At 44.3% G+C, this 12,273-nt stretch overlaps 1 protein-coding gene across 5 annotated transcripts; it reads right to left on the bottom strand.

The window, feature by feature from the left end:
• peli3 (pellino E3 ubiquitin protein ligase family member 3) lies at positions 1–12,138 on the bottom strand. 5 transcript variants are annotated; one of them, XM_028038562.1, is made up of 7 exons: positions 11,330–12,138; positions 5,962–6,162; positions 4,317–4,446; positions 4,123–4,224; positions 2,234–2,458; positions 1,861–2,049; positions 1–838 (listed from the first exon to the last, which is right to left on the bottom strand). In XM_028038562.1, exons 2-7 carry the CDS (start codon positions 6,132–6,134, stop codon positions 239–241), a joined length of 1,419 nt encoding a protein of 472 aa, XP_027894363.1. In that variant the 5' UTR covers positions 6,135–6,162; positions 11,330–12,138; the 3' UTR covers positions 1–238. The 5 variants fall into 5 exon arrangements, with proteins under 5 accessions (XP_027894363.1, XP_027894364.1, XP_027894365.1 ...); XM_028038563.1 differs by having other exon boundaries at positions 5,962–6,159; XM_028038564.1 differs by lacking the exon at positions 11,330–12,138 and adding an exon at positions 10,986–11,151.
• Between the last annotated feature and the right edge of the window lie 135 nt (positions 12,139–12,273).

Genomic DNA, 12,273 nt, shown 5'->3' with positions numbered 1-12,273 from the left:
TTCAATTCAACACTATTTATTTACATTTTCTCCAGACAGCTCTTCCATTCAAAGCCTTGGCATCTACTATTGCTTTTAGTTTTATCACGGAAGGAGTCATCTTCCTGTACATCAGCGCATTCACATTTTTGCTCAAGAACACAGTCCTTAGTCACCAGTCATTCACTGAAGTCCTTCATCATGGGAGAGGCTCCTGTGTGTGTGTGTGCGTGCGTGGGCGTGTGTGTGTGTGTGAGCCTCAGTCGACGGGCCCCTGGAAGATGAGTTTGACGTGGCCCTGCTCCCCTGTTAGCCAAGTACCACAGAAAGGACAGGCAGCGTGGAAGGCATGCGTGCCGTGGGGCAGTGGGATCTGGCTCCATCCCACTACTGTCTTTTCAGAGCACACATGGCCACAGGGGCAGAAGGCATGTGTGGGGGGGCCGGCATCCAAGTACAATCCGCCCTCACAGCCTAACCACAAAGGCACATAGGGGCCCACCCTCCTGCACATTGGACACTCTCTCTCACCAGTGCCGGCTGGTGCTGTGCCCCCCGGGCTGGTGGGCCCTTTCTCCTTGCGATAGCCCCAGTTGTGGTATCCGTGTACGTGGCCACAGTTGACATAGACCCAGGGCTGCTTCTTGTCGACAATCTCGCGCTGGGCCAGGCTGGGGAAGGCCAGGGTATTGAAGCCAACGGGGCACTGGGGCCGAGCGGCGTTCAGCTCTTGCCGAAGGGACTCCAGCTGCTTGAGGGTGGGAATGTGGCGCAGTCCGGCAGGAGTCCGCCAAAGCAGGGTGGCCCCACACAGGTCGATGAGAGAACCGTCCTGGAGAGTGTTTGACTCGTTTTCAACCTGAAACGAGACCAGAGGAAGATGAAGAGGTAGAAGAACATTGTTAGAAAAGAGCATCACTGACTGATTTCCTGTTCCAACACCAATAATCTTCTTAATCTGATCCCTGCATCATCCTAAAGGTCTTTAGAACAGATGGTTTGTTCTGCTGTAGGGGAATGGTCAACTCAGTCTAGATGCATCTTTTTAAGATCTGCATTATAAACTACAGTTATGGTCACAGTTATCTGGAACTCTGGCAGATTCAAAGTAATCTTTAATTTGACCAACAAGTTGGTTTTAACTCAGTATTAATGTTTTGCAGAAGTTGAGGACAGTAAAGATTAGGGTGATAGCACAGAGACCTTCCAACGTCTTGGAGCTAATCACCAAGAATAAATTATTGAAAACATACAAGAAGGGTTTGATAAAGTCAATAATTTATGACATGCCATTTTAAGTAAATGTGAATAGAAACTGATGGATTTATTATTAAAAATGGATATTCCCTTTCAATTGTGTCATTTCTTTTCCTGATCAGAATCAAACTTCTTGGTTGAATAAAAATAATTATAAATCTAAACCCAACATGAGTGAATTGTAATAAAGTTTCTTATGGTGATTTTTCAGTGAAGGCTTCTTCTTCTCTACGTGGCTGTTCAGTTCATGTTGGTTCCTGGTTCTTCACACAGAGGAAAACTGAACTCTTGTTTCCAGCTTCAGCATCTGAAGAGGCTGAAGGTCTTCTTCAGACCTTGGGCTTCGTTGAACATTTCACAGCAACACATTCTCACCTCTGACCTCTGACTCAAAACACAAGTGGTTCCTCCATTTAACTCACATCTAACTCAGTATGTGCAAACGTTTGAGTTTAAAGAAACTAATGCCACATGTTTTGTTGTAAATGAAAATAAATGTGGTAATCATAACTGAAAGTTCCATCTGAGATCATTTCAGCAAGTGAGAAAAACTGTTTTTATAAAGTGTATCTGGTTTTACATGCACAGTTAATCAGAAGCAGCTGTTTGTATTCTTCATCTCACCAGTTTCCCCCTCTGCTGGGCTGAGCGGGTCTCCCTCAGGGCGAACACGTTGCCACACACTGAGATTTCCCTCCACACACCCGGAGCCGGTTCAGACACAAACTCTCCGGCCGGGTGCATCACCAGAACCCCGTTGGTGGTGAGGCCGTCCATCAGGCCGTCTGAGGTCCTCCATTTGGCAGCCCGTTCCTGACATTTAACACACACACACACACGCACACACACTGTTGGGATTTAGCTAAAACTGCAAACGTTGCTATTCGCTTTCTATATTGAACATAATTCATACTTTGGAAATTAACAGAAATATTCAAACATCTAAAAATAGACATTCTTTGACTTCTGCTTTACCAGGAGAAAGGCAGAAACTGACCCCTAGGAAGATGTTTTTGGAGGAGTCGAAGCCAGCAGCGTAGATGCGGGCCGTGTAGGGAGCACTGCGTTCACACATGATGCGACAGGCGTAGCGAGAGATGGTGCTTTGGGCCGACTGACCTCCGCCACCACCCTCCCCTGCTGCACCTCCACCATGACCGCTGCTGCTGCCTGCCGTGTCCGTGACCACAAAGTCAATCATGCTCTCTGTAGATCTGCCGATCTGAGGGAAGCCAGACGGAGGTCGTTGTCATCACAGAGACAAATTTATCATGACTGAAACATGAAGCAGCAGCAGGGGAAGAATGTGTTTGAGGTCCCCTATAGAGGAGCCGGACCTGGTGGCCGGCAGCGCCCAGGCAGCCCACTACACCTACATCACTGTTTCTGCTTTTATTTTACAATTTCATTGATCACATGAAAAAAAAAGTACTCAGAACTAGTTGTCTAAATAATTGTTATTTTGACATGACTGATACTAAAAATTGAATTCATAAATACCCATTTGTGTGAAAATCGTCATGAATTGACCCAGTCACTGCAAAAACACAACGTCTGATTGAGTATTTTTATCTAGTTTCTACAACAAAACATCTTAGAACACATGAAGTAAGATGAACTTTTCAGCAAGAAATTGGAGCTTGGTTAAGTTAGTAATTCCTTAATGTTGATGAAAAAATTCTAGTTCCATTCGCAGATTATTTCACTTATAAGAAGACATTTTTCCCATGTTATAGGTAGAATAAAGTGAAATACGTAACGGTGGCAACCCACCTGACCTGCTGGTGTTGGTCAGATGTGGCTATATTCCAGTTGCTTGCCATCAACAGTGCGTGAATGAGTGCTTTGAGATTTCAGTTGGAGAGATAAAGGGCTTTACAAATGAAATTGAATATTATTATAAACTGCCAAAGGAAATAGAACATTTTTAATCATTATTAAGGAATTACTGATTTAAACAAGCTCTTATTTCTTGCTGAAAAGTTACTTGTAAGTAAGTAACGTGTAACACTGTGTTATTACACTTATTTCAAATGTAATAAAACAAAACTTCTAGAAAAGCTAGAAACTAGACCTAAAATACTTGGTAAGATTTTGTGTTTTTGCAGTGTTCACATTGACCTAAGCTGTTTCTTCCAGCAGCTGTGCTGCAAGACATTCAGTCTCTTCCATCCTGCTTTACAGGTACAAAGTTCTGAATGTTCTGTTTTACTCTGGAACCAGTTAAGTTGTTTTTTGTAAAGGTGCTGAGGCTAATGTGGTCAGTAATAATAACACAGGTAAACTTCAACAAAGGTGTAACCAGACTGAAGCTGACAGAGCAGAAAGAGGTGCGAATCCATAGCAACCAATCCTGCAAAATGACCAAATTAGGTCCTTTACAGAGCAGCTACTGATTACATCCAGACGTGAGAAGAAAAAAAAAAAAACAGCATCTATGTGCCCTAGATCCACGTTTGTTTTGATACACAATTTATTTTAGTACGGAATGACTCTTTGGTTGGAGCGGCATGGGGGTGCAGTTGGCAGCATTGTTGCCTTGCAGTAGGAAGGCTCTGGGTTCCAATCTTTCTGCAGGTTTGCAGGTTCTCTCAGGGTACTCTGACTTCCTCCCACAGTCCTAAAACGTAACTGTTTAACACGCGAATGACCCCTCGCATCTCTGAAGCATGTCCAAGTGTGTTTATGGACGTTCTAACAGGATTAGTTTTGTTTTCGATTCTGTTTTCTGAATGGAAACGCTGGTCAACCTGATTTGGGATTTTTTAAAGAAAATAAAATTCTCAGGTTTGTGTGGAGGACGGGAGGGGTGTGTGTGTGTGTGTGTGGGAGGGGGTGCACTTGTGTGTACCTGCGGGGTGTGTTTGTGTGTGTAGAAGAACCTACTTGAAACATATCTGTGTTGATGTCATGTGTGTACTCCACAATGACAGAGTGGCTCCGTGACAGTGTGTAGGAGATGCTGTGCTGGCTTTTGTTGCTGAGAGCCTGCCAACAGGAAGGTCAAAGGTCACTGCATGGTATTATGATGTGTCCCACTGATATTTTTTGGTGGAGAAAGAACATTTTAGGGTAACTACCTTTGACACCAGTGGTGTTGAGACATTGTGGATAACATCCGGTTTGACTCCGTTGGCTTTAGGTCTCTTATAAAGGGCAAGGCGACTTCTTCTACGACCTTTGTCACCGTTTGCCAGTGACCCATTGTGGCTGGGAGGAGTAAGAACAAGAGATTTACCTTGATGATAATACGTAATACTACTATTGAGTTCAGTTCAATTCAGTTTATTTACATGGCACCAATTCACAACACATCTCAGGGCATTTCACAAAATAATAGTCATTAGTCCAACGTCGCTAAAACATGACAGGGTGAAAGCTATTCGAGTTCAGTCTGTGGTAAACTTAAATAACTTGAATAAAAATAAATCAGGATGTTATATCGTCTGCCCATCGTTTCCTATTTATGAACAAGATTTAAACTTAAAGGTTTAATATTTTTGCCATTCCTACATTAATCACCTCCAACTAGATACTGAATCTGAATGTCAAACACTGTAGTTGTTTCTCATTTATGAATCATTTAAATGACCGTACAGTATGTCTCATTTTCAAACAATAAACTTCATATGTGCAAGCAGGAAAATTGATTAAATACCTTTTGATTATAGAAATGCCACAAACCATGTCAAATTAATCCTCAAACCTGCTAGTCACAGTTATTCTGTTACAGCATTGCTTCCACTACAGAAATAAAACAATAACAATCTAAAGAATGAGTTATGGGAAAACCATCATCCCTTCTACTGAATATATACAGTAGTATAATTTTAGATACATTTACTGCAGCAATAAGATCCAGGTTTCTGTTCCTGCCAGAAACGGTGCAGTGTGAGTTTGTCTCTGGGTATCAGAGTAACGGTTTCCTCCCAAAGTCCAAAATCACACACATCAGGTTGGTGGCAGCAGACCCAACCACCATGCAGGGATTCATATCATGGAACCTTTTCTGTCTTTCCCAGTTCCTCCTCCCAGTCGACCCAGTGCTCAGCATGTCTCCCTTCATCATCTGAACAGTTTACTTCTTTATCTTGACCTCTAATCTGAACCCAAAAGTCATTTTGGTAAGACTTTATTTGAAGGGATGTGCATAACACCATCATAAACAGGACATAACATCTGTCATGAACATGAATGTTTATGACTTTTGTTATGAAAGTGTCATTCAGTAAATAATGCCACTTTTAATGCAAAGTTGACACTTTTAATTGACTTTTAATGCCACTTTAATGCAACTTTGCACTAAAACTGCCATTATTTACTGAATGACACTTCATGACAAAAGACATAAGCCTTCATGAAGACTCCGTCATGTTCATACCAGATGTCATATTATGTTTATGACAGTGTCATGTCAGTCTGACCCTCGTTTCTAATCCTGTTTGAAGAAAATAGTTGCTGCCACTTTCAGCTCCACTTCCTGTCTTCATCAGGTCTCACTGCCATCAAAGTCATACATTAAATATTGTTAATAACACTTATAATAATGTTGTTACAGACTGAATGTTTCCAGGGTTGCACAGGGTTTCCTACATCCCATCAGGATCTCACAACATCCTGTGAGGTGATTGGAAGCCCAGTCTCACAGTAACTTAGACTAGTCAGCCACTCAGCCTCGTCTCAACAATTAGTCATGAGAAAAAAGATTCCGCTGCATGACCTCACCCCAGGATGATGAGCTCGCCGTACTTGATGGGCTCCTTGTCCTCAGAAATGACTCCGTCGTGTGGCTGTGAGCTGGAGCCCAGAGGAGGGGAGGGCTGGCTCTTGTTGCAGGACGGGCGCAGCTCCAGAGATGGGGGGGGACACAGCGCCTCTGAGCTGCCCTTCAGAACCATGCCCACAGGCCACAACTGGGGCTCGCTGCTGAGGAGCAGGACACAGAGAGACGGTGACAAAATGATTCTTCCTTCTCCTGAAACACTGCAAGCCTGTTCACACACTCTGAATTCAACTGCAAATGCAAATGAGAACAACATGATCATTGTAGGAACAGCAGCGGGACCTTCTGTCCTACACACACACGCACACACACGTTACTGAGACACCAGGCTCCTCTGACTTCAGTTTGAGAGTCAAAGCTCAGTCCATGTGTCTGCGAACAGATTCGCTCTGGCTCTGAATGTTCAACACTATTAATAATCAGAAGTGGGCAAGACCACCTACACATGGAAAACAGAGCATCACAGAGCTCTCACACTTTGTTCTCTCTTTGAAAAGGTTAGATAACCATCCTGGGAATGTTAACGGCACATCCCAAATTTGGGCATCCTCTTTGTTTTCTAATTCCCGGTCAGCATTGAGAAACAGTCTGAAGATCTTCAGGTAGAACCAGAAACACTAATAAAGGAGGTTTTCCAGGTGAGCTTATCACAAAGAAAGCTTCAAGTCCAGATCAGATCAGAACCCTGTTGATAGACAGAATCTAAACTGACTGCAATAGTAACCTGAAGCCATCGCTGTACCTGGACTGTCAGCCCACACTGAACTGGTTTTTTGTTCAGTAAGCAGAGAGCCACCTGAAACCAAGGAGAAACGCGCCCCCTGCTGTTGGAACAGCGTTGGTTAGATTGCACGGTTCTGATAGGCTGACTGTAGTCTGCATCACCTCTGCAACCTCTAGCATCAGATGTGTGCAGTCTGCAGGAAATGAGACCAAAAAAACTCCATTTCCTGTTTTATTTCACGTTTTGATTCAGTTTTGTAGAGAAAATGTTCAACAGACCAGAAGGCAACTAACACCAACCCTCAACTGTACAGTCTGAGGTTCACGGCTTACATTAGAACTTAGACACCTGACAGGAGTTTAAACATTATTTGTCTGTGCTGACAGACTGCAGAGAGGAACTCAGTGAGGCGTTTTCCTTAACATCAGCATGAAAACTTTGTAGGTAATACCAGATCTTTTATGGAAATTTGGTTACAGAAATAAAAGCCTCATTTCCTCCAGCTTGTTTCCCTGCTGTATTTCACTGCTGCCAGCCTTTTTGCACAGTAAATATTCTAGTTGAGCTGAATAGATTCCAAATATTGTATGAGAGCAAAAGAAATACACCCTGCATAGTTGAGTGGATGTTGACAACAAGAGAACAGAGGGAGCAGATTTAGAGGTGGGAGGCCCATGAGGTTCAGCTTTGGTGGGGAAAAAAGAAACAGAAAAGCTTGAATCCATCTTTGGACAGAGATGGTGGAAAAAGAGAAGAAGAGGAAGTAGAGAGTGTGTGTGTGTGTGTCCAGATTTGGCAGGCTGATGGATTGCCTGTGCTGTGCCCACCCATATTCTAACGAAGCCACAGTCCCACTGTGTGGGCAGGAAGCGACAGACGAGGAGAAGCTGTCTGACGGAGGAAGAGGAGAACATAGAGGAGAAAGGCGAGCTCTCGCTCAAAAACACAAAGATCATCTAGAGAATATATAGATCCTTTTCATGTGATTTATGTGGATTTATTTCTGTTAGCATCACTTCCTGCTTCATTTCCAAGCATATTCTTCCTGCTGCCTCCACCCACAGCTCCACCCTCACAGCGCTCGGCCATCAGCTGCAGGTATTCACGGCTGCGGCCCTCACTGTGACCTTCAGAGTTTGGACCTTCTCTTCTGCAGTTTTATGGCTGCTGCTTCTGTTGAAGAAAGAACTGAGTCTAGAAGCATAGATCTAGATTTACTGTTCGGACCCTCCCTTGATTGGCCAGTGGAGCCACTGCTCCTCTGCATCAAAAGGAGTTGAGTTCTGATCCACCTCCAGGCTGATAGATGGAGAGTTTCACTTAACATTACTCTACAGGATCTGACAGCAATTCAGTTCATGTTATTAATATAAATCAAATGTATCTCTATGTCTTCGCTTAGCTTAATGATAAAAAACATCTTCATTCCCCATGATGTGAATATAAACCTGATCCTCTTGTGAAATGAAACTGTCTGACATCCAACCTGTGATGCAGACATGAGGAGTTTTCAGTCGTTCTTTCGTTCGTCCTAAAGCTCATATCTACCTCCGATTTTTTGCACAAGGGTTCTGCTGAGTGGGTGTGAGTAGTCAGTGGCTTAACTCCATCTTACTGCTGAAATTGTTTTTAGGTCTCAGAGCCCTCCGCTATTTCAGCATCTATGTCATCAGTGCAAATGGTAACATGGGGGGAAAAAATGAAATAAAAGCGTTTTCATAGTTTGAGTAACACAGTCTGAAGGAAATTTTGCCCCATCTCAAAAATACAATTATAATTCCTCCTGATAATGATCAGGACCCATCTTTTATTAACATTAAAGATGGGTTAGATTTACTCTGATTTACCTGTCCATGTACATCACTCACTGTGAAACTGAACATGTTGAGTGGATCTGAGGCTGACCACAGCAGCTGTCTCTTGTAAAAGTAAAGTGCTACAGAAGATAAAACTCTTATATATCTAGTAAATATTACTCTGCACTCAGCCTCGGTGTGTTCTGTTTTGCAGTGCAGTGCATGTTCCGCGAGGGAGGAAGACAAACCAGTGCAGCTCAGTGGTTTGACTGGCCGTTAGCTTCCAGGAAACCTTCTGAACTCTGCTCTCTTTATTCAAGCACAGTGTTAAAGAAGTGATGTACTGCAAGGAAATTCCACAGAATCGCCCTTTAGTGGATCCAGCTATATTTTTCGCATTACAGAACATCATCCTGTCTCACTCTGTTGCAGGGTAGAGTCTGCAGTCCTGAGGGTGTAACAGGTTGGCACACAGAGTAAAGATGGACTAACTGAATGAATGTGTAAAGGTGTTTTTTCTGAAACCCGAATCAGATATAAAAGTTAGAATTTTACCAGAAGTGTTCATAAATACATAAGGTCAAAAGTATACATACATCCCAGTTCAAATGAACAAACCTTCTGCAGCCATCACCTGCTGCTGGTCGAGTTCAAGTTAATAGAATTTATTAATTTATTTCCTGTTGGTCCAGTTGAGCTTCCTGAAGCGTTTGTTGTCCTGCTCTTTGTTTTCCAAAAAAACAAACAGTTTAGATGAGAGAGGCTGAAGTGGGATTTGCACATTTTGTGCCACGACCCAGAAAGACTTGCAACAAAACAACCCCACAGCATGATGCTGCCTTCACCATGTTTGACAGTTGGTGTTCTGAGGTCAAATCACATCAATTCAGTTGTTGGGCAACAAACAGCCTAGACTTTTAGATCTTATTTTTATATAAATAAATTTAGTCATATTAATACCGTTATGTAAATATCTTCACATTGAAATATTTGCCCTCAAATTTGACCCAACTGATGACACAAAGTTAAAGTTAGTTTATAATGTATACTGAAAACTATGTTTACCTAAAGAGGTCCAGCAGACTGCACCGAATTCATAGCAGTCCCTCCTAATTAACAAATACGACAACAGTGGACGGTTGACTGCATTAATCCCTCATACTGTGCAAGCATTGTGGACTCTCCTGTAACAGGAAGAAACCTCCAGCAGAAGCAGAACCTGGATCAGTGTGAGCTGCAAACGACTGGGTGTTTGAAAAGACAGAGCATGCACACAGAAAGCACAGAACTCTGATCCAGGACCCACTGAAACCAGACTGCTGGTGGTTTCATTAAAGAAGAGCAACACAGCCGAACTGTTAGACTCTCAGCCGATAGATAGAACAATCCATCACATGAAGCTACATAAAGGCAGCATTCACTACTTTGATGCCTTTGTCCTGGAGATACACTATGAAACAGAAAGACTGAGCCAAGCACATCACAGAGAGGTTATGTTCACAGCAGCAGCTCTGACATTTAGGGAGTAAGGTGACTATAAATATTTAGCCAACATGCTAATTCACATGCAAATAAGTGGCGCTGGACTATCAAAATAAAAATGGTTAATTTTATCATTATTATTACAGCGTGACTTTACAAGCGGCCCCCCATAACAACGCAGCTTAGCTTGCTTGTGCCTTAGGCCGACTATGGAAGCAACAGAATCGTGAAGAGCAGTTCACAGCACCATGAACTCCTAGACCTGGGTGACCCTGAACGCATCACATCATCCTGTCAGAAACGGAATTCTCTAGAATCTAATGACTGTTGGTTCTGGTGGAGATGCAGGCCCGCAGCAGCCAGAACCACGGCTCTGGGTCTGATCTGACCTGCGGCTGGGAGCCAGCTTTTGTTTCCTCCCAACAGGACAGGCTGTACACGAGCCATTACTCAGCAAACCGGGCTGTTTTGGAGCAGGAGCACGAAGAAGCTGCCGCTACCTTGAATCTGCCATTTTGAGCTGCCGTCCCACCACGGCCTCTCCTCCTCCATCCACCCTGGAACCATCTAGAAGACAGGAAACAACTCAGCGGGCCGCTAATGCGCCACACAAGGGAGATGTGTTTCGACTGAAAGAGAGTCCCTTCTCCACGTATTGTTCCCGCCTGCGGCGTCTGGCTGCGGCTTGCCTTTTCCCATGACAGCCTCCCTCTTCCTCCTCCTCAGAAACACAGTCGGACCAAAGGCCGGACGACAGCAAACAACCACAACCGGAAACCGACAATACTTGTTCTGCCTCTCGGTGGAGAAATGAAGCAGCATCTCGGGATGCTGGAGACGTGCGCAGAGCCCTGCTCGCACAGGGGACTCCATCACACACACACACACACACACACACATACACACACCCACACGCACAGTACACCCTTACGCAAAAAACACACAGCTGATCAGCCATACATACTGACGATGATGATGATGATGCAGAGGTTCCCAGTCCTGGTTCAGATCTCAGCCATCACTAATACCGACACAACCCAGAGGATGGAGAGGAGAGGCTGCTGAAGGAGCAGCAGCCCGCCAACAAAGAGCAGACAGCAGCCTCCATCACCTCCACCAGCCTCCATCACCTCCACCAGCCTCCATCACCTCCACCAGCCTCCATCACCTCCACCACCTCCACCAGCCTCCATCACCTCCATATCCTCCTCTCACCAGTAGGAAAACACACAAACAAGCTCAGTCGGCCCCTTCCTTCTCCTGCGATCATTCTGAAGACATAAAGCCCCCCAGCCGGGGGGTCCGTACCAGCTGTCTGCCAGGGGAGGTCCAGTACCGGTTCGGTTCTGTGGGATTCCTTCTGCGGGTAGAAGAGAAGGCGGGCTCCGTCTGTTCCTGCACAGCCTGGATCAATACGAACCAGAGTGAGGAAGGATGAGATGAGAGGCAGAGGAGGATCAGGGCGTCAGGCGCGTCATCGCCTCCCATCAGGAGACACGTCCGCTGCTCCCGGATGTTATCAGACAGCCAAACCCCCTCCTTCCTGCACTCTCTCTCTCCTCCTCTGACATCCATCCGGGATGATAAATGGCGGAAAACACCGAGCGAGCAGCGTCTACTCTACGGGATCCAGACGCGGGGCGTTTAAAGAACCGTCCGCAAACATCGGTGAAGGTCCGCGGTTCCATCATCTAACAACCCCCATCATCCCACCTCCCCTCCTGGCTGCGACCTCAGAAAAAGGCGCGACAGACTAGAAACAGGCATAGCCAAAAACTTGACACACACACACACACACACAACTCTGGAACATACATTCAGCACCAGTTTTACTGTGACTGACAGGTTAAGATCTGGTGAGTTTATTCTAGAGATGCACTGATGTGAAAATTTGCCCTGATATTAATATCCAATCATCTTTGTTGCTGTTATGGCCCATAACCAATATTTACCTACATTATATTTCACTACCCTTTCAAACACTTCAGATTATCTTGTTTCTTGCTCTTGGACGTCCTGGATCATCCTTCACCATAACTAAAATATTCCCAGGAACAGATTTAAGACTCATCTGTTCGTCCTTCATAGACATCAGTCTGGATGGAAGGTTCTGTTGGACGGACTCCATGACAAAACTGAAATGAAAGTTTGTTCCACGATAAAAATCCAGTGAAAACTTATCATAATCATAAAGTGTCATTCCGGAAAATTCAAACTGGAATTATATGAAGCAAATTTTATTTTAGCACATT

This window comes from Xiphophorus couchianus, chromosome 14, assembly GCF_001444195.1.
Source record: "Xiphophorus couchianus chromosome 14, X_couchianus-1.0, whole genome shotgun sequence".
Classification (NCBI taxonomy): Eukaryota; Metazoa; Chordata; class Actinopteri; order Cyprinodontiformes; family Poeciliidae; genus Xiphophorus; species Xiphophorus couchianus.
This window is presented reverse-complemented; position numbering and strand designations above follow the sequence as displayed.